General features: G+C 51.3%; 1 protein-coding gene across 2 annotated transcripts in view; it reads right to left on the reverse strand.

Annotated features, from left to right (window-relative positions):
- Window positions 1–236: 236 nt before the first annotated feature.
- The window catches only part of ANPEP (alanyl aminopeptidase, membrane), a 29323-nt gene continuing 1615 nt past the window's right edge, over window positions 237–27944 (reverse strand). The window contains exons 2-21 of one of the 2 annotated variants that reach the window (XM_024981617.2): window positions 16600–17571; window positions 15928–16070; window positions 15665–15804; window positions 14891–15017; window positions 14647–14801; window positions 14269–14382; window positions 14025–14168; window positions 13794–13859; window positions 13610–13675; window positions 11840–12015; window positions 11496–11575; window positions 10123–10256; window positions 9948–10003; window positions 8511–8658; window positions 6792–6883; window positions 6125–6235; window positions 5828–5995; window positions 4603–4743; window positions 3937–4018; window positions 237–845 (exon numbers count right to left, since the gene is read on the reverse strand). In XM_024981617.2, coding sequence (XP_024837385.1) covers window positions 696–845; window positions 3937–4018; window positions 4603–4743; window positions 5828–5995; window positions 6125–6235; window positions 6792–6883; window positions 8511–8658; window positions 9948–10003; window positions 10123–10256; window positions 11496–11575; window positions 11840–12015; window positions 13610–13675; window positions 13794–13859; window positions 14025–14168; window positions 14269–14382; window positions 14647–14801; window positions 14891–15017; window positions 15665–15804; window positions 15928–16070; window positions 16600–17204 — 2898 coding nt within the window. In that variant the 5' untranslated portion in view covers window positions 17205–17571 and the 3' untranslated portion in view covers window positions 237–695. 2 annotated transcript variants of the gene reach the window in all.

The following is a 27944-nucleotide window of genomic DNA, read 5'->3' on the forward strand; positions in this document are numbered from 1 at the left end:
ACAGGGTTGATCTCTGCTTGGGGAACTAAGATCCTACATACAGAGCAACTAGAGAGCCTGCATGCTACCACTAGAGAAAGCCCGTGTGCCACAACAAAGACCCAGTGCAGCCAAAATTGTAAAAATTAATTTAAAAAAACTGATATGTCACCCTGGGATCCTGGCAAGGTGGCCGGACATGCCCTTGGCCTGTGTGCAGACCCATTCTGCTCAAGTTCAGTAATGAGTCTGGAAGCTCATCTAGAAATCTTTTATTTACATTTTATCTTAGAAAAAAATATACAGATCTGGTGCTCTGTAGACTTTTCAGTTCCAGGGTCTTTAGGGGAGGATAGGAGACGGCACAGGGCAGCCCCCCCAAGGCCATCCATCATCCACTGAGGGCTTCTCATCTGACCCTGGAGCTGGACTCCCTGAGATCAGACCCAGAGCCTTGGGTGACAGGAGCCATGCCAAGCCTGGGGTGCCATTGGCATGAGGGGCAGGAGCTGGGAGGCACTTGGACAGTCTGGGCATCAGAAGCTGGAGTGGTCCCCTGGGAAGAGTGGAGTGAACATGGGCCAGAGACTCTGTCCCCAAGGGGAGGACGCTGGTGCCTCAGGCTTCAGAAACAAGGGCCCTGCCATGGGTCCCTGGGACAGAGGCAGGTGGGCGTCTCACATAGGGACCAGGTGAATGTAAGGACCAGAGACTGTTTAGCTGTGGTCTTTGAACCAGTTTAGCACCACCTCCTTGTTCTCCTTCACCCAGTTGATGTTGGCTTTAGTCTTCTCCAGGGCTTGCTCCAGAGCCCGTGTTCCTGAGCCGAAGCCGACGTCCATGTTGTTCTCCTTGAACTCCTCCAGCTGCCAGGAAAAGGATGCTTTTGAGCCTCAGGCTGAGTCTCTGACATCCCCGAGAGGGCTACCAGGTCCTCTACCCCTCCCGGCCATGTTAGAGCCCCCGGGCGTAGGGAGTCCTTCCCTCTCACTGGCAGAGGCCAAAAATGACAGCCCCAAGGGCCAACCAGGCTCCTATGTGTATGTGGACTTCATTGTGAGGTTCTTCATTGAGCTGATCCTTTCTTTTTAATTGAAATACAATCTTAATCCAATCAAGGGAGGAGAGAAGGACAAATTAAACAGGCACCAAAAGGGAGCAAGCAGCCAAATTCAAAATGTGGCCATTTCTATAGCACACATGACCTGACTGCTTGAGCAAATAAGTGTTGTTTTTTTTTTTTTAAAGATTAAAATATGTATTAGTACTGGAGGTTGTAGCAATGGCAATTAGGCAAGAAAAATGAAATTAAAAGCATCCAGAAAGGAAGAAGTAAACTATCTCTATTTACAGATGACCCAATTTTATACACAGAAAACCCCAAGGAATTGAAAGGGAAAAAAACTATTTTTTTTTAAAACTATTAAAACTTGAGTTCAACAAGTTTGCAGGATACAAGATCAATATACAAAAATTAATTGTATTTCTATACACTAGCTGTGAAAAATCTGAAAATTAAATTAAGAAAACAGTTCCATTAACCATAGCATCAAAAAGAATAAAATACTTAGGAATAAATTTGACAAAAGAAGTGCAAGACTGGTATGTGGAAAACTACAAAATATTGTTGAGAAAAATTGAGACCTAAATAAAAGGGGAAAAAAGACTTAAATAAATCTGTGTTAATGAATTGGTAGATTTAATATTACTACCATGGAAATGCTCCCCAAATTGATCCACAGATTCAGTGCAATCCCTATCTAAATTTCAACTATCCTTTTTTGCAGAAATTGGCAAGCTGATTCGTAAAGAAATTCATAAAGAAATGCAAAGACTCAGAATAGTGAAATGACTTTGAAAAAGAACAAAGTTGGAGGGCTTACAACCCAAATTTCAAAACTCACTACAAATCTATGATAATTAAGACACCACTGTGTTAACCTAAATATAAACAGATTAGTGAAATAAAATTGAGAGTCCAGAAATAGACCCTAACGTTTATAGTCAATTGATTTTCTGGTGTCAAGATCATTCAATAGGTGAAAGAACAGTCATTTTATCAACAGAGGAATGGTTAAAGAAGACATGGTCCATGTATATAATGGAATATTACTCAGCCATAAAAAAGAACAAAATAATGCCATTTGCAGCAATATGGATGGACCTAGGGATTATCATAATAAGTGAAGTAAATCAGACAAACAAAGACAAATATATATTATCACTTATACGTGGAATCTAATTTTTAAAATGATATAAAGGAACTTATTTACAAAACAGAAAAAGACTTACAGATATGGAAAACAAATTTATGGTTACCAAAGGGGAAACATGGGGGGTGGAGAGAGATAAATCAGAAACTTAGAATTTACCACTATATATAAGCTAGATAACCAGTACTATATAACACAGAGAACACCACTCAATATTCTGTGATAACCTGTATGAGAAAAGAATCTGAAAAAGAATGAATATATGTAAATGTATAACTGATTCACTCTGCTGTACACCTGAAACTAAGACAACATTGTAAATCAACTGTACTCCAATGACAATTTTTTTTAATGACTAATATTACAAAAAAGAATAGTCCTTTAAATAAATGGGACTGGGACAACTGGATAGCCACATGCAAAAGAGTGAAGTTGGACCTCTGCCTTACACCATACACAAAAATCAAGTCAAACTGATCACTCCTAAATGTAAGAGCTAAGATGAGAAGAATCTTAGTAAGAAGCATAGATGGAACTTCAGGTTGGTAATTGTTTCTTATATATGACGCATAAAGCACAAGCGACAGAAGAAAAGTAGTAAGTTAGACTTCATCAAAATAAAAAAACTCCTGTGTGTCAAAGACATTGTAAAGAGAGCGAAAGGACAATTTCACAAAATCGGAGAAAATACTTGCAAATCATGTGTCTAATAAGGGCCTGGTATCTAGAATATATAAAGAGCTTTTATAACTCACAATAAAAAGGCAAATACACTAATGAAAAACTGAATGAAGGATTTGAATATATTTCTCCAAAGAAGATATACAAATGGCCAAAAAGCACATGAAAAGATGCTCAACATCATGAGTCATCAGAGAAATGAAACTCATAACCATGAGATACACTTTACAGATGTAAAACTTTTTTTAAAACAAAAAAGGAAAATAACAATTTTCCCCAAAACATAAAGAAATTGGAACCTTCATACATTGCTGATGGGAATGTAAACTGATGCAGTTGCTTTAGAAAACATTTTGGTGTTTTCTCAAAAAACATAGTTATCAAATGACCTAGCAATTCCACTCCTAAGAATACATTCAAGAGAAGTGAAAACAGAGATTGACTCAAAAATGTGTAAAAGGGACTTCCCTGACAGTCCAATGGTTAAGACTCTGCGCTCTTAATTAAAGCAGGGGCCATGGGTTCAATCCCTGGTTGGGGAACTAAGATCCTGCCAGCTGCCAAGGCATGGCCAAAAAAAAAAGAGAGAGAATTTGAAAATGGCCTGGGTATAGGATGATAGTAAGGAATTGTTCGTTTTCTTGGGTTTGCTAATGATGGATTATGTTTTAAAATTTTTCTTTATTTTAGATATGACTAAAGTGTTTATAAGTGAAATTATATAATATCAGTGATTTGCTTGAAAACTGTCTTCCCCTAAAAAAAAAGTGTCGGCAAAAGTTGATAATTATTCAATCTGAATAATGGGTACCTGGAGGTTCATTATATTACTCTCTTTATCTTTTGCTAATAAAAAATTCCAAGATGAATAACTGCAATTGAACTGTGACATTTAAGAAGTCTGGATACCCAGCTTCCTCTGTACATGAAGAAGGCCTGACCACATGGAGCCCCACTGCCTTATGAACACCCCCTGCCTTTCGGTGGGAGCTGAGTGGCGGCTGCCCCCTGAGACTGGGGGTGGGCCTCTGGGGCATGAGCCCCAGGGTCCCAGGCTTCTTACCTGCTGGAGCTCAAACTCAGTGGAGAATCTTCGGGTCACACCCTGGATGAGGTTGGAGAAGGAAAAGGAACCACCACCATAACTGCAGGACGGGAGGAGAGAGGAGCCATGAGCAGGGCAGGGAAGCAATGTCCAGTGACTGGCAGGCGACACGCTGTGACCATCCCCGTCTCATAGATGCAAGGCAGTGACACGCCCAAGGAGACACCACCAGGGACCTAAACCCAGGCTTGGCCGCATGTCCTTGTTCCCATCTCTTCAGAGAACACTCCCTCCAGGTAGACTTTCTTCCCCCAAGTGGGAAAAGGCACAGCCGACCCCACCGCCTTGTCTTTCAGTTCCTGCCCCTACAGACCTCAAGCTGGATTCATCTGGTTTTCTGTTTTGTTTTTCGTGGCATTTTTTTTTTGGGGGGGTGCACTGCGAGGCATGTGGAACCTTAGTTCCCTGACCAGGGATTGAACCTGAGCCCCCTTCATTGGAAGCACAGAGTCTGAACCCTGGACCACCGGGGAAGCCCCTGGGTTCTCTTTGGACCACTCCAATGCAGTGTCTGCTCTCTATTCCTGAGCCTGCGGGGTCTGGTGCACACAGGGGACCCACTCCTACCCCTAGGGGACCCAGCCTTGGTGGGCGCTTCCCCTAACACACTCTTGGCAGACTCACTCCTCAAAGAGTTTCTTCCAGTTGCTCCGGATGAAGTCCCAGGCCAGAGACTGCCCGATGACATTGCTGGCAATGCTGGTAATGGTGGAGGTGGCGTCCTGCTTCCGGATGAGGTCGGGGTTCAGGGTGTAACTCAGGTACCTGTGAGGTCAGCATGATGTGCGGTGAGTGAAAGGAGCCTATCCACCCCCCCACCCCCACACACACTCATCCTGCATCCTCCCCTGCATCCTCTCAATATCCCTTCAGCATGCTGTGCAGTGAGTAAAAGGACCCTGCTTGCCCCCACCCCCCACACACTCATCCTTCGTCCTTTCCTGCATTCCTCTCCTGCATCTTCTCAACATCCCTTCAGAATGCTGCGAGCTGAAGCCTCCTTGGTCCTACCTCCCTCTTATAGATGGGACCCTGAGTCCCCTAAGCAGGGTCACTGGCTATGCCAGGTGTCATACTTGGCATAGACCAGGTGTCTGATAAATATCTAGTGATGAATGAAGGAAGGAAGGGGTGATTCCTATATCAGGTAGAGTGGCCACTCCTGTCTTTGACATTGAGGGTGGCTCTTCTTTACTGAAGTCCAGGAGATGGCAATGAGGCACACAGTGGGAGCCAGGAGCCCTCATCCAAGGGTTTGGGGGTGCCCAGCTGGATGTCCAGGACTCAAGTCCATCTGCAGCAGGACTCTTGTTGTTGTTTAGTCGCTAAGTCGTGTCTGACTCTTTTGCGACCCCATGGACTGTAGCCCACCAGGCTCCTCTGTCCATGGGATTTCCCAGGCAAGAATACTGGAGTGGTTTGCCGTTTCCTCCTCCAGGGGATCTTCCTGATCCAGGGATTGAATCCAGGTGTCCTGCATCACAGGTGGATTCTTTACCACTGAGCCACCAGGGAAGCCAGTGCCAAGACCCTTGAGAGAGAGGTAAAGGCCAGGAGAAATGCAGCAGTTAAAAGCACAGGATGTGGACCCAGATCCAGACTCAAATCTTGGTTGTTGCTTTTTTTTTTTACTTAGTAAAGCTTCTGGACTTCGAGTGAGTTGTTTTGCTTCTCTGAGCCTCTGTGTCCTCATCTGTAAAATGGGAAACACACTGGCCTACTGCACGGGCTAGGAAGGATCCCACGAAGGATAGTGTGGATGGCTGGCTGGTTCTTTATCCCCCACGTTGGGACCCTGGTCTCCGGTGGGAGGGGAACTCATCCAGCCCCATCCAGCTCTGGTCCTCACCTGTTCAGGAGCCAGACGTGGTTGGTGCAGGCCAGCGCTGAGCGGAGTTTGTCAGCTTCATTAACCAGCTCTGCTTGTTGTAACTGATTCCAAGCAAAGTCCCACTCTTCCTGGCCACCCTGGGCGATGGCGTTGCAGTAGATGGTGGACCGCAGGTTGGGGTCGATCCTGGCATGGAGTTGGGGGTGTCAGAGGTGGAGAAGCAGCAAGAGGGTGGGGGACGAGGGTCCGATGAGGACAGGGCTGTGAGCTTGAGGGACAGATAAAGATCAGGGAACAAGCAGGGGACACACTCACGGGTTAACGTTAGGGTTATTCATCCACTGGTTGAAAAGTGTTTTGGCCAGCTCCTCACACTTAGGCAACCCATTGGAGCAGGCAGTGCTGATGGCGTTAATCTCGCTGTATCTGCACCAGGGGTGATGACACTCTGTCAGCATGCCTGGCCCTGGCTCCAGCAAAGACTCTCCCTGTGCTCGTACTTACGCTCAGTCACTTCAGTCGTGTCTGACTCTTTGTGTCTGACTCTTTGCTACCCTGTGGACTGTAGCCCACCTGCTGGCATATAACTCCAGGTAGGGCAGCAGGTGTGGGGCTCTAAGGCCACAGCCCACCTACCCTTTGGGTGCTTTGCTTCTTGCCTTGTGCAGCCCAGGGAGGGCTGGCACAGACCCCAGCCCCACCTTTAACACCTAGAATCTGCATGACCATGCCAGTGAAGGGACTAGGGAGGTTCAGTTTGGTCCTTCACACAGAGAGGCCAGACGGGTTCACAGGCCACATGGAGCCTTGGGGCAGGGCCCCCCACTCCTGGGTGGGGTCAGGGAGGGGGCGGTTTCCTCCCTGACTGGTGGCCCTGGTCTAGCCAGGAATTGGGAAGTTCGGAGGAGGCTGCTGTGGGAACTTGCTCTAGACTTCCCAGGTCAGGGTGTCTGGGCCAAGACCCAAGACAGGTCATACTCACTGGTCCATCAGGTTTTCCGGGATCTCAGTCCAGTTTTTGGTGAGATTTTCAAAATATAGGAAGATGGGTTCAACCTGGTTCTTGAGGTAATTCTAGGGAAAGAGAACATGAACAGCTTCAAAGAGGAGACTCATGGGGCTTCCCTGATCCAGTGATTAAGAATTTGCCTCACAATGCAGGGGGCTCGGGTTGGATCCCTGGCCAGGGAATTAAGATCCTGCATGCCTTGGGGCAATTAAGCCCAGTGCCACAAGGGAAAATCCACCATGGTGCAACGAAGATCCCGTGTGCTGCAGCCAAGACCCAACACAGCCAAATAAGTGAGTAAGTAAGTAAATATATACTAAAAACTAAGACCTAGCACAACCAAGTAAGTAAGTAAGTAAATAAATATTAAAAAAAAAAATCAAAGAGGAGACTCAAGACTGACCCACCTGGAGCCCCACGGAGCCTCTGACGTGAGTGAGCAAGCGTAGCAAGGGTTAATGGTTACAGAAGCAAGAGGCCAGAGGCTAAGGGAGTAACCCAAGGCCAGATAGCACTCCAAGGGGTGGCACTAACCCAGGTCTCAGCTGACTGATCTGAGGTTCTTTCTCCTCAAAGCCTCCACCAGTTCTGACGGTCCATGTCCAAGAGTCACTATTTCCTAATATTGTTTTAGGGCCACCATCCCCCACCGCCCGATTGTAAGTATTCTGCCTTTACTGTGGGGAACTTAGAAAACTCCATAAAGCATAAGCAGAAAATACTAACCACCCCAAAGTGTTAAGAAAGTGTTAGTTGCTCAGTCTTGTCCTATTCTTTGAGACCCCACGGACTGTAGCCCGCCAGGCTCCTCTGTCCATGGAATTCTCCAAGCAAGAATACTGGAGAATCCTTTGGTGTATGCCTAAGGCCAACTCATATTGATGTATGGCAAAAAACATCACAATATTGTAAAGAAATTATCCTCCAATTAAAATAAATAAATAAATAAATGGAAAAAAAAGAATACAGGAGTGGATTGCCATTCCCTTTCCCGGGGGATCTTCCTGACCCAGGGATGGAACCTGCGTCTCTCGCATTATAGGAGCATTCTTTATCACTGAGCCACCAGGGAAGCCCAATGACTACATAATATTCCATCAAATGGATATTCTAGCTTACTTAACCAATCCCCAACTGTTGGACATTTAAGTGTTTTTGGTTTTCTTGTCTTTTATAAACCACACTGCAGTGAACATCCCTCTGCATTCAGTTATGGATACAGAGCAAGCAGTTCGCCTCTGCCTCTGATCCCACCCCCAACCCCCCATCCCCTCCCTCTACCTTCCCCTCAAGCTTCCAAACTGTTGACATCTGCTAGGCAAGCAGAGGCCCGCTCTTTTCACAGAGGATTCTTTTGGGCTGAAGAGGATTGCCGGAGGCCACGCAACAGGTTGAAGTCTTTGCCCCCAATCCCATCCCCTTCCTGTACTGTGGCTTTTTCTGTTGCCTTCTGATAGTGCTAACTTCCAGATTTAGCAAACTTTGCTAGAAGTCTTTCCGTTTCTTGCCATGCCCAACTTGCTCACCTTCTCAGTCCCTGCTCCCTTCACCCTTCCATCCCTCCTGCTCTCTCACCACCACCAAGGACCAGGTGCGGCGCTTCACCACTCCAGGCAATATTTCTACTCACTGCCTCGTGGCGTCATTTCAGGCACTGGGGAACTGGACGCTGGCATGCCCCTCGAGACGTACCTGCATGGGGCCATAGACCTCTGTGCGGTCGAACATGAGCTTGAAGTAGTTCAGGCTGCTCACGGCGGCCTGCCAGGGCATGTACTCCATCTCATTTTTCAGGAAGAGGGTGTTGTTCAGCGCCAGGGTGACAGGGACCATGTGGGCACTGGGGACAGATAGAGGGGCTCAAGTAAGCACCCCCACCCAACCCGGGCTCTCTGTGGGAGTCCCAGCCCCCTCCTAGAGCCTGAGGTCCCAGAGGCCCAAATGGACCAGCTGTAGCCTTCACCTCGGGTGGAGTGGAACTAGGGGGAGAGGGAGGAGACGCGCACCCACTGCCAGTCACATTCCCTTGCTCATTATCCTCATCTTACAGATGAGGAAACTGAGGCTCAGAGAGGTGACATGCCTTGCCGAAGACCACACAGACCTTAAGAGACAGATCTGAGATTCAAAAAGACAAGAGGCCTTTGCTCTCTGCTCTGCCCACCTCTTTTCTCATTTGCTTGGCCCTCTGAGATTTCCTCCCTCCACCTTCTCAGGCCATCTGTTCATAAATGTCCATGTCTATGGGTGACATCACAGAACTTAGCATCTGCCGGTGCTTACACACACAGCAGCTGCTCAATAAATCTCTGTTTATCTATGCCTGCCTCTCTCCTGTCATGTCCTTCCCAGGTTTTTTAGCCTGACTCCCCTAGCTCAGTTGGTAAAGGGTAAAGAATCTGCCTGCAGTGCAGGAGACATTGGTTCGATCCCTGGGTTGGGAAGATCCCCTAGAGAAGTAAACAGCAATCCACTCCAGTATTCTTGCCTGGAGAATCCCATGGACAGAGGAGTCTGGCGGGCTATAGCCCATGGGGTTACAAGAGTCGGACACGACTGAGTGACTAAAGAGAGAGACAGGGGCACGCATGCGTGCTTAGTCGCTTCAGTTGTGTTCAACTCTGTGCGAGCCAATGGACTGTAGCCTGCCAGGCTCCTCTGTCCATGGGATTCCCTAGGCGATGCCCTCCTCCCGGGGATATTCCTGAGCCAGGTATCGAACCCAAGTCTCTTAAGTTTCCTGCATGGCAGGTGGGTTCTTTACTACTAGCACCACCTCAGAAGCCTGACCCACAGGTAGCTCTCTGAAAAATCTGGGTGTGGTGGAGCACACTGGAGTTCCAGAGTTGGACAGATCTGTATCTGGCTGTCATGAGTTACTGTATGACCTCAGGTAAGATGCTTAAACTCTGAGACTCTGATTCTTCTCTGGAAACTCTGGGCTGAATGGTGATACTGTCTGGGGCCAAGGGAGGGGCGTCCCGAAGCACAGGAAGCCCGCACCCCATTCCTGGCACACGATGAGGACCACATGAGGGAGCAGGGCTCTCACTATGGAGTCACACTTGCCAAGTCACCGGGCCTCGGTGGCTGAGCTGAGGGGCCTGAGGGAGAAGGGCGGGCACTCACCTGGCCAGGTTGAAGCTGTCGTAGATGACCTGTGCCCGGTTGATGACAGGGATGTTCTAGAAGGGGCAACAGAGCATGTGACCTTGGGCGGGCCATGGGGCAGGCCCTGCAGTCTGGGCTGCCATCCTGGGACTGGGCCTTGGGCAGGGGACAGCATGGGCCGGCAGGCACCCACCTCCCGCCTTGACATCAGCTGATTCTGAATCTTCTTCCAGTTGTTCTCGTCGTAGTTCACCTGGTAATAGCCCGTCACGTTGATGTTCAGCAGGACCCAGTCGTCTGCTGCGGCTTTGAAGAGTTCATTCTGGTCTGTGGGGAGAGACCAGAGCTGGGAGAGGCTGCTCAGAAGGCCCTGGGCTGACCTGACCTGGGTCCTCCCGTCCCCAGGCCTTGGCAGAACCGCCTCCTGAGCAGCCTGGCAGCAGCTGGCCCTCAGGCCACTGGGCCCACACCAAGGTGAGGGGCGGAGAAGAAGGGTGGGACTGCCCGGACAAACTCAGGCGGGTGACCTTAGACAGACCAATTGCCATCTGTGAACCTCAGTGGCCAGGCCAGTGACACCCAATGGGACAACTCCATCAGCAACACCCCCTCCAGCTCAGACTCAGCTTCCCAGGCCGCTGCTCAGTCTCCAGACCCTCCTCCTCCCATCTTTCCATCACACCCAGGAAGCGCCTCCCATACAGTTAGCCTCCCAGCGCTGCTTATCTCTTCCTGGGGGCTCCACGCCCCCTCCTCTCAGGTCTACCTCCAGCCTTCCTCCCGGCAGGCAGCCGGAGGGGCTCCTTCCATACCTGCAGATCAGACTCAATCACTTTGGCTCCTCCTGGCCCGAGGACATTGTCTCCTGCAGCTGGCAGGGACTGCTCCTCTGTCTCAGCCAAGCTCAGTCCCCATGTTCTCTCCTACCTCAAGCCTCGCACTTGCTATTGACTCTGCCTGGACGGCGTCTCTCTGCTGCCATCAGCCCGGTGAACACCTGCTAGTCCTCTGACTCAATTCACCTCCTCCAGGAAGCCTTTCTTCACCTCTCCATGAAGTGAAAGCCTCCTTATTCTCTGACCTCTGCCCACCTGCCCCAGAGGCCATAAACGCCTCTGATAGAGCACTCAGCACAGCTCCAGAAAGTGCGAATGGCTTGTCTCCCTTCCCTCATCTGCAGCCTTGGCTTAGGCAGGGGATGGCCTGCCCTGACCTTGGTTCCCTCGGTGCCTGGCTGAGCAGGACCGCACATTCTGCGCGCCAGGCACTGTTGTGAACATTTCATGGGAATCCTCTCCCTTAATTGTCATACAACTCAATGGGGGTAGATGTTGTCCCCATTTTACAGATGGGGAAATGGAGACCAATGACAGATGGTAACTTGACTGGGGTCACACAGCTGGGCAGCAACCGAGTAGAAATTAGAACCAAAGAAGCTGGCTCCATTTGTTGAATGAAAGGATGACAGACACCCCCAAGGATGAGGGCTGCCAAAACCCCAGAACAGGGCCAGGAGCTGGCAGGATGGCCTGGGGGTTACTGTCCCCTAGGGGAGGGCCGGATTACTTCTCTCTTCGCCCCGAAGCCAGTAGTGTTCTTGCGGCTGGCCATTTCTGATGGATGAGATGGGAACAATCCACAGATAGCTGCAACAAGAAATCCCAGAGGCCAGGGCTGAGAAATGGCAGCTCTTGGCCACTGCCAGTGAAAAACAGTCCTGCCCAGGCTCCCAGTTTCTGCCTGACTCTGGCACTAAACGCCTCCCTCCTCCTGGCCCAGGAGCTGGACTGACACCCACCACTCTGGCAGGGGCCACAGTGGGCCAGGCCCTGCTATGGTCAGAGGACCTCATGGCAACCACCCCTAAGAACCTCCCTGGGACGCCTGTCTCTGTGACCCCATCTGCTCACTTGAACTGTGAGGGGCGGGTGACGGTGGAGTTGGGATCAAGGAGGAAGTGCTTCTGGGAGATGGTCCCTGTGTTAGTATCCACGGTGATGACAGGGAAGCCCATCTGTAGGGTCCAGCGGTCCATGATGGCACTCACGGTGTCTGGCAGCCTGATGGACAACTGATTTTCCACAGCCTTGGGCAGAGGGCGATGGTGCAGCCATGAGTGGATGGCCACCCTCCCCCCCCCACCATTCTCCCCTGCACCCCTGCCCTCTTCTTAGGGTGCCACTTTGCTGGGAGGTAGTGGAGGAGCACTGGGCCGTGAGGTTGTGGCTGGGCTCCCAGACTGCCTCGCCCTCCTCTCAGCTGCCCAGCGCTGGACGAGCCAAGAGCTTTCCAGCCTCTGGTTCATTCTGTGTTAAGGAAATCTGCATGCTCCCCCCAAACCCCACATTCTGTGGTCAAGCCTGAGGTGGGTGTGTGTCAGGGCGGGGCACCCAGGATGCCCCATGGCTCAGCCTGAACAAATCTGGGAAGACAGGCAAGAGGAGGAGACAGAGATAAAGGAAAACCAGTGTCCCCAAGTCACAGGCAGAGAGAAGCAGAGGGCTGTGGGCGATGTGAAGGAAACACATGCGGATGGGGGTCTGGGGATGGGCTTAGGATGGTTGTTATTGTCTTAAATCTTTTCTCACATGTGCCTATTGCTTTCATAATAACAAAAAAAACAACCACATTTGTTAATAACGGAGAAAATAAAAAACTAAGAAGAGCATAGATAGAGGGCAGAAGATGCTATCAGAAGGTGCAAGCTGAGAGAGAGAGGATCTCTGGGGGGATGCAGAGAGAGGGGGTTTGGGGGAGAGGGAGGGGGAGATGCAGCTTGAAGGGGTGTCGGTGTGGAGGAGGAAAGGAATGGGAAGCTGAGGTCGGGCAAGGCAGACAGTGGAAGCAGAGGAGAGGGACTGAGGCTGGGGGCGGTGGGGGTGGGGACCAGGCTCACAACAGAGGGATGTTGGGCTGGAGATCAGCCAGGAGGACCCAGGAGCCCACCTGTGATGCTGTGACAAGGCCTGGTGTCTTCCCTCCCAGGTCAGGCTGGTCATGGCGTGTGGGCACATGGAGGGGTCAGCCAGGCTGACCAGGGCCACAGAGAAGGGGTGGGAGATGATGGAGGGTGATGGAGAGGGTGCAGACGCCAGCCTCAGGAGAGGCGGGGAGGGCCAGGCGGGAGGGTGGGAGTGGTCAGAGGGTCTGCCCCAGACAGGGCCCCTCGGGGTCTAAGTGGACAGGAATGTGAGGTGGGGCTGGACGGGAGGGTCAGAGAGCGTGCTGAGGGTGCTAGTGTGTGCAAAGTGGTGCCTGAGAGGGGCTGGGTGGGGCACAGGGCAGCCAGGAGCGCTGAGCTGGTGAATGACTGGCTCCAAAATTCCAGGGAGATGATGGCTTGGTCTTGGGAAACGTGAGAGCCCGTTTCCTCAACACTCAGAGGAGGGTGCTCCCCGGCTCCCCTCATAGACTTCACTATAGTGCAAGGTGCCAGTGGGGGGCCACCTGCCAGGCTCATGACCCAAGCTCTGGCTACACCTCCTTCAAGGAGTCATCGCTGCACCCACTTTAGAGAGGAGCAGCCAGTAAGCAGGCCAGGCTCCAGATGTCCTGCCTGGGGTGTGGGGTAAGCAGGGGAGCTGGGCACCTTCGCTCCCACGGGGGTGCTGCCGGCCCTGGGGCTTTCAGCATCTCAGGACCCCCACAGAACATCTTCAGGAGGGCTGGTTGCTACTGACCATCTGCAGGTGCTCCCACAGGTTCAGGTAGGTGGTGTTCTGATAGGCAAAGGTCTGCAAGTAGGACTGCAGAAAGACAGAGCTCGGTGAGGGCTGAGCTGTGGCCCCAGGCTCGGCCACAGCCTCCGTGAGGCCAGGGCTCAGAGGAGACACCCCCCACCCGTGACTGGCCAAGGATCCTCACCGCCAGGCCCTTCTTGAACAGGTCCTCAGTCAGGAAATTCGAGAGCATCCGGATGACCGAGGCTCCCTGTGGAGGGGAGGGAGCTCAGGAGGCTGTGTTGACCCAGCTGAGGGACCCTGTGTTCCCATCGGGCTGGGTGGGTGCTCACCGAGCCCTGGGGGGCTGAACTCCCACTGCCCTCCCCACCCACCCCCCGACTGTCTAAGGACCAGCATGGGAACTGGGCAGCACCTTGCTGTAGGAGATGGTATCGAACATCTCGCTGATCTGGGCAGGGGTGTTGACCTCGTTGGCAGGGGTGGTCAGTGGGTGAGAGGTGACCAGCGCGTCCACGGCCATCACACGGTACACGTCATTCGGCACCATGAGGTCTTTCTGCAAACCCCCAACAGCCAATCAGGGGACTGGCCTCAGAGGGGGTGACCCAAGTCATCCCCCATCCCAGACCCCAGTGGTCCCCAGGCAGGGGGCTCACCAGATTCCAGGTGGGCTCTGCATAGTCAGCTCCCAGGTACTCCACATAGGAGGCAAAGCCCTCGTTCAGCCACAGGTCATTCCACCAGGCCAGGGTCACCAGGTTCCCAAACCACTGTAGGGGAGAGGGGTCAGCCCAGCAAATCACTCGGACCTCGCGGTCACTAACGATGTTCAGGGCTACCCTTCGCCGAGTGCTCCCCACATGCCAGCTTGAGCTGGAGGCTTTACCGACTTCATCCTGACTCCTCCCCAAACCCCCTGGCCAGGTGGAATCCCCCCTCCCTTCTCAGCTTCTGAGGACAGAGCCATGACTTGTGCCATCTCCTCCCGGAGCCCCCCATGTTCTTGGTCTGCACTCCCCATGATGGGAGGATACCTGGTGGGCCAGCTCATGAGCAATCACAGTGACTACTCGCTCTTTGTTGCTGCTGGAGGAAGACTGAGGGTCATAGAGCAGCGCGTTCTCCCGGTAGGTCACCAGCCCCCAGTTCTCCATGGCACCGGCGTTGAAGTCGGGCAGGGCAATCTGGTCTGGGGAGGCCAGGCAGTTGGCAGGATGGCCTCCGGGAATGAGAAGGGAGACCCATTCACTTTCCCCCAACACGAGGCCCCTCACTCACCAGATTTGGGGAGTGGGTAGGCTGTATTGTAATGATTGGCAAAGAAGTTCAGGATGGGACCTGTCACATTCAGGGCGTAAAGGCCATGGTTGTCTGCAGTTGCTTTTGGCCGAGCCCAGATCCGGATCTGCAAAGAGGATAGGAGAGGTCAGGGGTTCTTCCTGGGTCCGGTGCAGGTGGGCCAGTCCCAGAGTCTGGCAGGCTGGTGACCAACCAGGTTAAACTGGGAAGCTTGGTCAGCCGGGAGTGTGTGGACTGGGAGGTGTCTCTCTTGGAGTCATAGGGAGGGGCCTGCGGGGAATGAGCCATGGCCACTCTCTGTCTGGCACCCAGGAATCGGGAACTCCCTTCATGAGGGGTGCGTGCATGCTAATTTGCTTCCGTCATGTCTGACTCTCTGCAACCCCATGGACTGTAGCCCGCCAGGCTCCTCTGTCCATGGGGATTCTCCAGGCAAGAGTACTGGAGCGGGTTGCCATTTCCTTCTCCAGGGGATCTTCCTTACCTAGGGACTGAACCTGTGCCTCCTGTGGCTCCTGCAGTGCAGGCAGATTCTTTACCGCTGAGCCACTGGGGAAGCCCCTGTTAATGAGGAGGATCCCACTTTTCAGATGCAGAGACTGAGGCTCAGAGAACTAAAGACAGCTGCCCAAGATGACTCAGAGCTGGGGTTCACACACTGCCTAGGGGCTGGGACCAGGATGAGGATAAACAGGAATGTCTCCCAGGCCAGGACCAACCCTGGGGAAGGTGAGGTGAGCTTGGGCCTCATACCTGGACATCATTGGGAGCCACTGACTCCACACTCGTGAACTCGCTCACGATGTAGGCCAGGAGGTACGTGGACATTACCGGCGTGGTTTCAAACTCAGTGACGCTCCAGTTGGAATCTCCGTCAAACGGGACACTGGGACCTGGGCAGGGAGCATGCAGGCTTGTGGAGGTGTGCCTCCTCCCCTTCCCCTGCGCCCCAGCCCTGGCGGGGAGGGTCTGCTTTCCCAGGCCCAGGCTGTGAGGCCTCAGCCAGACCTGCTCACCTTTGGGTGGCATGTTGGACAGGGCTGTGAGATCCTTGGGGTGGATGAGGGTGATGTTAAATGTGGCCTTCATGGCGGGCTCGTCAAAGCAGGGGAAGGACTTCCGGGCATCTGTTGACTGCATCTGTGTGGTGGCCAGGACCCTGCCCAGAGCAGGGGGTTAGAGGGTGTGCCCACAGAGTGTCTGTGCCCGCGGGGTGTGCAGGGTGGGGGCTGCAGACTGTGGCTGGATGTGCAGGGGGGCGGGCTCACAGATGCTGCCCGGCCTCATCCCTGTCCCCTTACCCCCACCCCCCCTTTCCTCTCCCAGGCCACCTCGAGGCCGACAGGCCAGCTGACATGGGCGATCAGAGCTCCTTCTGGACTCAGGGTCAAAGTCCTGGCTGCCCCCATCCTGTATTAGCCGGAAGACACTGGCACATTTCTCTCCTCAGAGCCTATTCTCTTATCTGTCCAAGGTGGCTTTCATTGTTTATCCCTGACTGCCGATTGAGTGGGGTGGGGCTCGGGGAAACGGCGGATTGTCTTGGGAACTTTGGATGGAGCAACGGGCCAGCCAAGGGCTTTGGAACATTCAAAGGCCCCGAATCCAAGCCCTTCCTTGGCCCCCAGGATCCCACTCTGCCTCGGCGTCTAGGACCTGCCCCCACCCGTCAGGCCCACCTGACTCACTTTTTGACGTTGCCGTCCATGTACTCGCTGCGGTAGAAGCCCGCCAGGTCGTCGGCCAGCTCCCCCTGAAAGGTGGTCTCCATCTCATACGTCTTGCCTGCTTCCAGGGAGCTCTTGAGGTGGACCACCAGGTACTCTGTGAGCAACACCAGCTCGGTCCTGTCGATTTCGGGGGCCTGGGTGTCCCCCACACCCCTCAGGACCGCCAAGTGCCCACTGTGCTGGGTGTAGTTGAGCTTCTTGCTGTGGATGATGATGACGTCCGTGGGCTCCTTGCAGGTGAAGCGGACAGTGCTTGAGCCCGTGAAGATATACAGGCCGTTATTGTTGGGAGTGAGGTAGGGCCTCAGCGTCACCCTATAGGAGTCGGGCAAGAGGGTCGTGGGGAGGCGGTATCGGTTCCATGGCTTGCTCTGGTCCAAGGTGGTGGCCGAGGTGGTTGTCGGGCCTGTGGGGCTCGTGGGGGCCGCGGTGCCACGCTCGGCATTCTTGTTCTTCTCCTGGGCGTACACCACAGACAGAGCGATGATGGTGGCCACGGCCGCCACACCCAGGAGAATGGCCAGGATGCCCAGGGCCTTGGAAATGTAGAATCCTTTGGCCATGGTGAGAATGGGGAGGGAGCTCGGGGAGGCTCAGGAACGGGCAGGGAACAGGGCAGCCTCAGACCAGGCTTATATCCCCGAAGGGGTGGGGCCCCAGAGCCTGCAAAGACTGGGCAAAAATTAACCAGGGCTCAGACAGGCGAAGGTCACTGGGCTGAGTGGAAACACGCTCTATCCAGGTTTCCAAGAGCAGATCCAGAAACAGGGTGCGTGGAGTGCGGCTCAGAGGCGGGGGGGGTGCCTGAAGGGACGAAGCAGTGTCTGGTATCCAGTTACAGGCCGCCTGGGAGCCCCACCAAGGGCTGAAGGGCAGGCAGGCAGCCAGCGGGGAGAGGTAGCAGCCAGGTGGCTTGGATGCACCTGTGAGCTGAGACAGTAGCACAGAAACAAGAGGATGGAGGTTAGATCCAGGAGATTAGGAGGACTTCCCCGGGGCAGGAGGTGGGAGGTAGAGAGAAAGGGAGAATCAGCTTCCGGCTCGGGTCAAGAGCAAGTTAGTCACCCCTGTGGTTGGACGGGGGCCCAGGGCACCCCAGAGCCATGGCCCCAGCCTCCCTTGCATTCTTCCAGAGCAAGGAGTTCTTCCAGGTCCCCTCCCTTTCCCTTCTTGCCAAAAACTTTCCCCTCAATTATCAGCACACTGAGTGGAATGAAATGAAGTTGTTTTGCCTTTTTTTTTTTAAAGAGAGGAGGCTGGTGGAGGCTTAACCTTTTCCCAGCCATGACCTTGGGCAGGTAATTTTACCTTTCTGAGACCCCTTTCTTCCTACACACATGTTAGAATTTATTTCTCAGGTTTGTTGAACAGATTTAATGAGAAAACATATTAAACACCATCTACTATAGTAGAGGGCTTCCCAGGTGGCTCAGTGGTAAAGAATCCTCCTGCCAATGCAGGAGATGCAAGAGACATGAGTTCAAACCCTGGGTCAGGAAGACCCCTTGGAGGAGGAAATGGCAACCCACTCCAGTATTCCTGCCTGGGAAATCCCATGGACAGAGGAGCCTGGCGGGCTGCAGTCTGAGGAGTCACAAAGTCCGAGGAGTCACTCGGACATAACTGAGTGACTGAGCACACGCATTATAGTAGAACCTGAAAGTCCTTTGTTCTTTTCCCCAGAAGTCAACCATTCTATCCCTGGGAAAAATGAAGATATTACTTATCATACTCAATATAATATGTTCTTACAGGAATACGAAGTTCATTGTCACCCCTCCCATCCACCAGCCCAGTTTCTCAGACTTCAGCACTGCCTGATCCTCATCCCAACATTCAACTCACCCTGCCCCCCAGTCTCACCATGTCCTGAGTCAAAGCCATTCTCACTGTTTATGTGGGCACTTCTAGACCCTCATGGACTCCTTGCTAACATTTGGGCTCCTCAAACCCTGAATATTCATTGGAAGGACTGATGCTGAAGCTGAAGCTCCAGTACTTTGGCCACCTGATGCAAAGAGCCAACTCACTGGAAAAGACCCTAATGCCAGGAAAGATTGAAAGCAGAAGGAGAAGGGAATGACAAAGGATAAGATGATTGGATGGCATCCCTGACTCAATGCACATAAGTTTGAGTAAGCTCCGGGAGATAGTGAAGGACAGGGAAGCCTCGTGTGCTGCAGTCCATGGGGTTGCCAAGAGTCAGACACGACTTGTTGACTCAACAACAACAACAATAAAACCAGTTTGCTACATAAGTTGAATCATTTTGCACCACTGCTTAAAAGTATCTTTTTGCTCTCGGAATTCAGACCAAATCTTCTGATACCGGCAAGTCAAGTGCTGTCAGCCTGACCTCATTCTCACCACACTCCTCTCTGCTGTGGAACTCTAGCCAGTCTGGCCTTCATCCAGGCCATCTACCACAGGACCTTTGCACGTGCAACTCTCTCTTCTTGGATCATCTTCCTCCTACTCTTGCTCTGGTTACTCCTTATTTATTCTTCAAGTCTTTCTCAGAGAAGATGCCCTGGCCTCCCTGACCAGGTCAAGCTCCTGAGAACCACAAACCTCTCTTCAAAGCCCTATAATTTGGCATAGTTTTCCATTTGATCTGTGTGGTGATGACCTGAGTGCTTCCCCAACCCCCACCACCAACAGACCCCCATGAGAGCAGTCCATGGCTGCTTCTGCTCACTGATGGTATCGCGCATGTAGTAGTCACTCAACACATATTTGGGTTTTTTTTAATGTATAGTTTTAAATTTTTATTTATTTTTGGCTGCCCTGGGTCTTCATTGCTGCAGGCAGGCTTTCTCTAGCTGCAGGGAGAAGGAGCTGCTCTCTAGTTAGCTTCTCTCATTGTGGAGCACGGGCTCTAGAGCGTGGGCTAAGTAGTCACAGCACATGGGCTTAGTTGCTCCATGGCATGTGGGATCTTCCCAGACCAGGGACCAAACCCATGTACCCTGCATTGGCAGGTGGATTCTTCATCACTGGACCACCAGGGATGTCTTCAATAAATATTTGTTAAGTGAATGCCTTAAGAACCCCCTGAATGGTATGAAAAGGCAAAAAGATAGAACACTTAAAGATGAACTCCCCAGGTCGGTAGGTGCCCAATATGCTACTGGAAATCAGTGGAGAAATAACTCCAGAAAGAATGAAGAGACAAAGCCAAAGCAAAGACAACACCCAGTTGTGGATGTGACTGGTGATAGAAGCAAAGTCCGATGCTGCAAAGAGCAATATTGCATAGGAATCTGGAATGTTAGGGCCATGAATCAAAGCAAATTGGAAGTGGTCAAACAGGAGATGGCAAGGGTGAATGTCGACATTTTAGGAATCAGCAAACTAAAATAGACTGAAATGGGCAAATTTAACTCAGATGACCATCTACTACTAGATGACCATTTAACTCAGATGATATCTACTACTGTGAGCAAGAATCCCTTAGAAGAAATAGAGTAGCCATCATAGTCAACAAAAAAGTCCAAAATGCAATACTTGGATGCAATCTCAAAAATGACAGAATGATCTCTCTTTGCTTCCAAGGTAAACCATTCAATATCACGGTAATCCAAGTCTATGCCCTGACCAGTAATGCTGAAGAAGCTGAAGTTGAATGGTTCTACGAAGACCTACAAGACCTTCTAGAATTAACACCCCCAAAAGATATCCTTTTCATTATAGGGGACTAGAGAATGCAAAAGTGGGAAGTCAAGAAACACCTGGGGTAACAGGCAAATTTGGCCCTGGAGTACAAAACAAAGCAGATCACAGGCTAACGGAGTTTTGCCAAGGGAACGTACTGGTCATAGCAAACACCCTCTTCCAACAACACAAGAGAAGACTCTACACATGGACATCACCAGATGGTCAATACCAAAGTCAGATTGATTACATTCTTTGCATCCAAAGATGGAGAAGGTTTATTCAGTCAGCAAAAACAAGACTGAGAGCTGACTGTGGCCCAGATCATGAACTCCTTATTGCCAAATTCAGACTTAAACTGAAGAAAGTAGGGAAAACCACTAGACCATTCAGGTATAACCTAAATCAAATCCCTTACGATTATACAGTAGAAGTGAGAAATAGATTCAAGGGATTAGATATGATAGAGTGCCTAAAGAACTATGGACGGAGGTTCGTGACATTGTACAGGAGACAGGGATCAAGACCATCCACAAGAAAAAGAAATGCAAAAAAGCAAAATGGCTGTCTGAGAAGGCCTTACAAATAGCTGTGAAAAGAAAAGAAGAGAAAAGCAAAGGAGAAAAGGGAAGATAAACCCATTTGAATTCAGAGTTCCAAAGAATAGCAAGGAGAGATAAGAAAGCCTTCCTCAGTGATCAGTGCAAAGAAATAGAGGAAAACAATAAAATAGGAAAGACTAGATATTTCTTCAAGAAAATTAGAGATACCAAGGGGACATTTCATGCAAAGATGGGCTCAATAAAGGACAGAAATGGTATGGACCTAACAGAAGCAAAAGATATTAAGAAGAGGTAGCAAGAATACACAGAAGAACTGTATAAAAAAGATCTTCATGGCAAAGATAATCACGATGGTATGATCACTCACCTAGAGCCAGACATCCTGGAATGTGAAGTAGAGTGGGCCTTAGGAAGCATCACTACAAACAAAGCTAGTGGAGGTGATGGAATTCCAGTTGAGCTATTTCAAATCCTGAAAGATGATGCTGTGAAAGTGCTGCACTCAACATGCCAGCAAATTTGGAAAACTCAGCAGTGGCCACAGGACTGGAAAAGGTCAGTTTCATTCCAATCCCAAAGAAAGGCAATGCAAAAGAATGTTCAAACTACCACACAATTGCACTCATCTCACACACTAGCAAAGTAATACTCAAAATTATCCAAGCCAGGCTTCAACAGTATGTGAACTGTGAACTTCCAGATGTTCAAGCTGGTTTTAGAAAAGGCAGAGCAACCAGAGATCAAATTGCCAACATCTGTTGGATCATGGAAAAAGCAAGAGAGTTCCAGAAAAACATCTATTTCTGCTTTATTGACTATGCCAAAGCCTTTGACTGGGTGGATCACCACAAACTATGGAAAATTCTGAAAGAGATGGGAATACCAGACCACCTGACCTGACTCTTGAGAAATTTGTGTGCAGGTCAGTAAGCAACAGTTAGAACTGAACATGGAACAGACTGGTTCCAAATCGGGAAAGGAGTATGTCAAGGCTACATATTGTCACCCTGCTTATTTAACTTTTATGCAGAGTACATCATGAGAAACTCTGGGTGGGATGAAGCACAAGCTGGAATCAAGATTGCCAGGAGAAATATCAATAACCTCAGATATGCAGATGACACCACCCTTATGGCAGAAAGCAAAGAATAACTTAAGAGCCTCTTAATGAAAGTGAAAGAAGAGAGTGAAAAAGTTGGCTTAAAGCTCAGCATTCAGAAAACTAAGATCATGGCATCTGGTCCCATCACTTCATGGCAAATAGATGGGGAAACAGTGGAAACCGTGACAGACTTTATTTTTGGGGGGCCTCCAAAATCACTGTAGATCATGACTGCAGCCGTGAACTTAAAAGATGCTTATTCCTTGGAAGAAAAGTTATGACCAACCTAGACAGTATATTAAAAAGCAGAGACATTACTTTGCCAACAAAGGTCCGTCTAGTCAAGGCTATGGTTTTTCCAGTAGTCATGTATGGATGTGAGAGTTGGACTATAAAGAAAGCTGAGCACCAAAGAACTGATGCTTTTGAACTGTGGTGTTGGAGAAGACTCCTGAGAGTCCCTTGGACTGCAAGGAGATCCAACCAGTCCATCCTAAAGTAGATCAGTCCTGGGTGTTCACTGGAAGGACTGATGCTGAAACTGAAACTCCAATACGTTGGCCACCTGATGTAAAGAACTGACTCATTGGAAAAGACCCTGATGCTGGGAAAGATTTTAGGCGGGAGGAGAAGGGGACTGTAGAGGATGAGACGGCTGGATGGCATCACCGACTCAACTAAACTGAACTGAAGTGAATGCACACAGGCAGGGACTGGTGCATGGATGAATGAGTGATTCTACTCAGGAGTCACTCCTTATTGGAGTCTCTGTAGCCCATCTCCACCCCTGCCTCCACTCCCACCTTGCCCTGGGAGAATGGTCTGCTCCTTCTCTGAGCCCTTCTCCAACCATGGCATACAGGCAAGACTCTTGCTCAGGCCAGATGCATCTCAGGGTTTGAGTCTGCCTTCTTCATCAGCTCCTTGAGGACCTTGCTCCTCTGCCACTCCCTGCCCTGCCTTGGGCTGGCCATCCCTGAACTTGCCTGGAGACTTGGTAAACAAATGTGTGAGTGGATTGAATATATTCATAGGTTAATTCATCCAGGCATCCCTGGGAGACTGAATGACTGCCACCTGTCATCTGGCCTGGGTCTGAGTACAGGATAGAGTCTTCAGGGGAATCCCGGGTGCCCATGTTTGGGCTCGAGGTGCTCTGAGCAGTCAGCACTTCCCTCCTTCTCTCTAGAGACATGCCCCCGGGGCCCTGGTCTGGGCAGTGTGGACTTTCCATTGCAGTGACCTGCAGCCACCCCTATTAGGCCTGGGCTGATGACCAAGGAGCAAGAGTGGGGAAACCAAGTCCCCGGGGGAGGGCTCCAGCTTGGTCACTGTGACTAAGGGAACAGAGGCCCCTGAGGATGATCGAGAGAGAGAAGTATGTGCTCCCCGTCTCACTCCATCAGGGCTAGAATTTGCCAAGAAAAACCATCTTTCTTGTGCCCTTGAAGGCTGGCACCCAGGGGCCATGTATTCCCCCCACAACAAGTTTTACTCTGTAGGGCCTGCAGCTTGCTCCCACCTTTGCAGCAGAGAGACACACAAGCCTGCTTGGCCTGTTCCGGACTCCAAACAAAGAAAGAGGCCCTGCCTGGCCCACCATGGCCTTTTCCTGTTTGCTTTGGACACAGCCCATGGGCCCAGCTGGCTGGAATCCTTACTCTTTTGGAAAGGGCCTCTGGTCTTCAAAGTTGGCGCAGCAGGCAGCCTATTGCCCTGGAATGAGAGGTCCCTTTTCTGGGCATTGTGCCGGCCCAGTCTGGGGACACAGAGAGGGGCAAGCTCCACAGCCCCCACCTTCTTTGATAATAAAAAGAGATCTCTCTCCCAGCCCCCACCACAGCCCACGCATGGCCACGGCCACAGCCCACTGGGTAGCAATAACCTTGCTCTCCTCTCCTGTCACCCAACCTGCCCACACAACCTGGCAGAGAGACCTTCCTCTCCTGCTTGCACCTGGTGTCCCTCCCCTCACTGCTTAGAGGACGAAAGCTCACCTCTGGCTCAAGCCTGAAAATCTGTGGACTTGACCTTCTGGCCTCTCCTCTTTCCGGTGCCCAGCGTGACTGCAGTTGTTGGCATTTCTCCCAAACTCCCTGGACTTTTTCATATCTCTGTGCCTGCTTTCACTGCTGAGAATGCCTTTCCTCTCTTTCCTGTCAAACTCCTATTCATCCTTCAAAACCCAGGTCAAATGTCACTGCCTTCTCAAGCAGAGGCAGCTCCTCTCCCCTGATGTTTCCCTGGCCTCTGGCTCACACTTCTGTCACAGAACTTAAGAAAAGGCCATCTATGTTGTTCAAAAGCTTCTCACTAGACCGAGGCACCTCAAGGGAGCCATGACTTGTAGACTGCGCCATGCCTAGCACAGGGGAGAAGCCCAGTGTTGGCTGAATGAATGACAAGGTCCACACTCCTTGCAACGGCCTATAGGTCCAGTATGATCTAGCCTCCAGTGAGTCTCTGGTCTCATCTCAAGCCTTTGCCCCCTGTTGTTCTGCCCCACTGGCCTCTTTTGGTTTCTCGAGCCCATCATCTCTTCCCTCCTCCACCCTTCACTCCCACCCCAAGCTGCTCTTTGGGCCTGGAAAGCTTGTGTCTTTCCCTCACCTGCCACCCACTCATCCAGGAAGCTCACTTCAGTGATGCTACTCCAGGGAAGCCCTCGCAGCACCCCCAAGACTCAGTGCCATGAGGGTAGAATCCTCTACACCAGGCAAGCACCTGGTACACAGCAGATAGGTAACACATGCTCATGGAACAGATGCAACAATAAGACAATTCAGGACTTTCCTGCTGGTCTAGTGGCTAAGACTCCATGCTCCCAGTGTAGGGGGCCTGGATTGCATTCCTGGTCGGGGAACTAGAGCCCGTATGCTGCAACTAAGAGTTCGCAGGCCATAACTGAAGACCTCACATGGCGCAACAAAGACTGAAGATCCGTGTGCCACAGCTGGGACCCGGCAAAGCCAAATAAATACTAAAAGAAATAAATAAAAATAAAGTTGATGTACTAGTCAGCTCAGGCCATCGTAACAAAGTACCACGGATAAGGTTGCTTTGTAAAAGGAAAATGAATTATAAAATAAAAATTAAAAAATAAATAAAGGGGCTTTCCCGGTGGGTCAGTGGTAAAGAATCCACTTGCCAAATGCAGGAGACACAGGTTTGATCCCTGATCTGGGAAGACTCCCACATGCCACAGAGCATCTAAGCCCCCATGCCACAACTACTGAGCTGTGCTCTAGGGCCCAGGGCTCTGCAGCTCCTGAAGCCCTTGTGTCCTAGAGCCGGTTCTCCACAACAAGAGGAGCCACCGCAATGAGAAGCTCACAAACTGCGACTAGAGAGTAGCCCCCACTTGCTGCAACTAGAGAAAAGTCCACACAGCAACGAAGACCCAGCACAGCCAAAGATAAATAGAATTATTAAAAATGAATAAATAAATGAAAATTTTTCATCTAGATAGCCAACAAAATCATCTTGTTCGGCTGCGCTCACTTTGGGAATCACTGCTCCACCCCGTAGGATTCTGGGGAGGCGACATGTGCAAAGGGTCTTTGGAATGGAAGCTTTCTGCCAATGAGCAGATGTGTGCATTCCTTTTACTATTTATCTCTGGATGGGGAAGAAGCTGAGTCCCCAGCCCCCGTCTCAACCAAAGCTGCCTTTCTACCTGTGGGTTTATATATTTCTAACCTGATTATGCTTTGGTCCAGAGAACAAAAGTTATAAATTAAAAAAAAAAAAAAAAGGCTAACAATGCTCATGTTAGAGAATATTTGAGGCATAGCCACTCATATAGGAGACAAAGCTTTATCTCAGGTTTGGGAGTGCAAGTTACTTTCTATTCAAACATGAAAACACCAGGAGCCTGGGAGGGACTGTGGTGAGGAAACCCAGGACCAGAAGTCTGGCAACTATGCAGCCCAGGCTCCCTCCCAGACTACCGGGCCCTGGGGGTAAGCTGCTGCTCAGGCTTACTCAGCACCTCCCCCGCCTTTAGCTGCAGGGCTGGGCAGGCTGGGAGCGATGGAAAAACCGAAGGCATCTGTCTGCTCTGAAGGAGCAGACAGTGAAGAGCAGGAATGAGGCTGGGGCCCCAGTGCCGGCACTTTCTGGCCCCTGAGGCTCCTGGCTTTCTCCCAGGCTTCTGAGGTCTCCACCCACAGCTGCAGGAGCCTGGGCCCAGGCCAGCCCCCCAGGGTGCTTCCTCTGGGAGCTTTGGACCTTGTCCATCCTGTGAGAACCGCAGAAAGCCCCCATAGGAAGTCAGCTCCTGTTTTGACCTCTGGAAGCCAATCCAAGGCACTCAGGAGCAAAGGAGAGATGGGGACCGTGGGGAGTGGGTGGAAGGACACCAGCCTTGGAAGGGCCTTTCTGGGCTGCAGATCCTGCCTGGAAAATTGCCTTCTGTGTGACCGAACTCAGACAATCACCATCAGGATAATCACCACCACTGGCTCTTGAGGAAACCACAGCACAAAGTTAAGTGACTTGCCCAAGGTCACACAGACAGTTGTGGCAGATTCTATTGCTGGATTATACACGCCTCCCGAAAGCATCCTCTCATACAGCCCCTACATTTCCTACTGTGCAGTGCCCCAGAGGGTTAAAAGACCTCAGGAGGAGACATACATCTTTCAAGAGACCTCAGGAGGTGACAGCACAGGACAGCAATTTAAAGAAGGCCAGGCAGGAAGAAAGATCTGATCATCTTTTAGGGGAACTGTGTGTCCCTTCTTCTGAATTTTATAGGCAGTCTAAGGGACATGGCGGGAGTGGCTGCTGCAAGCAGAGACTGGGAATCTGGTGAAGTCAGCTTGGGGGCTCTACAAGGGGGCCAGCAACTCCCTGGCCCTAGACCAGGACCGGGAGCTGCGGGGGCTCTAGGAAGTGGAACTTCTTATCAGAAGGGGAGGGCAGTGCTCCCAGACTCAGGCCGCTGTGGGGGACCCTGGTAAGCCTCCAGGTGCAGCTGAGAAACACGGCCGCGCCTCTGATGACAGACACCTAGGCCTGGGCCCAGGCTGGAGGTGATGGCTGGTGGCCTGTGTGAAGGAAGGCTTTCAGGGGGCTCCATGTGAGTGGCTGGCGCGCCATCCATACCGTCCTTCCCAGATTCTGAAAGAGTCCCCAGCGTGGGTCCTGGTCTTCCATCAAAGGCAGAGGCCCAGGAACTAGGCCCAACTCCAATACTGGGGAGACTGCTGCCTTCCCACTTGGGGACCCCAACCTTTCTTCTCAGAAAGAAAGCTTAGCAATAAAACTCCTGAAGCAAAGGGGCTGGAAAACTTGGCCTAAGGGTGGTGGAAGTGGGGAGCTGATGCCCCACTCTCTAGCAGACTCGGGAGGGGGGGAATCACGGGGCAGGCGCTGGGCTGCCTCACACAGCTGAGCCTGTTTCTCCATCTGTGAAGTGGCAGCAGCTCTCTGGGTTAAGCTTCCTTTCACTCATAGTCTAGGCTTAGACTCTAGGGCTCTTTAGGGAGGTGGGCTAGGGGAGGATGCCAGCCTACTGCCAGAGTTGGGCAAGTCACCCTGCTTTCCCCACCTCCCCTGCCCCCAGTGTGTGGGGAGGGGATCTTTGGCAGATCCGAGGCCCATTCCCACTTCCTCTTGGCTGCGCCCCCATTGTTCCCCTCCCCCAGCTCACATGTCTGCAGCCAACTCTTCAATCACAGTCAACTGGAAGGCCCATCTGCTCCAAGACTCCTCTTTCAGACACACTGTGTGTGTTTGTATGTGTGTGTGCCTGTGTGTGCTGCGTCATTCAGTAGTGTCCGAGTCTTTGCGACTCCATGTTCTGTAGCCCTCCAGGCTCCTTTGTGGAATTCTCCAGGCAAGAATACTGGAGTGGGTTACCATTACCTACTCCAGGGGATCTTCCTGACCCAGGGATCAAACTCTTGTCTCTTGCTGTCTCCTGCATTGGCAGACAGATTCTTTATCACTAGCTCCACCTGGGAAGGCCCACACTCCTC

This window comes from Bos taurus, chromosome 21 (genome assembly GCF_002263795.3).
Source record: "Bos taurus isolate L1 Dominette 01449 registration number 42190680 breed Hereford chromosome 21, ARS-UCD2.0, whole genome shotgun sequence".
NCBI classification, from domain to species: domain Eukaryota; kingdom Metazoa; phylum Chordata; class Mammalia; order Artiodactyla; family Bovidae; genus Bos; species Bos taurus.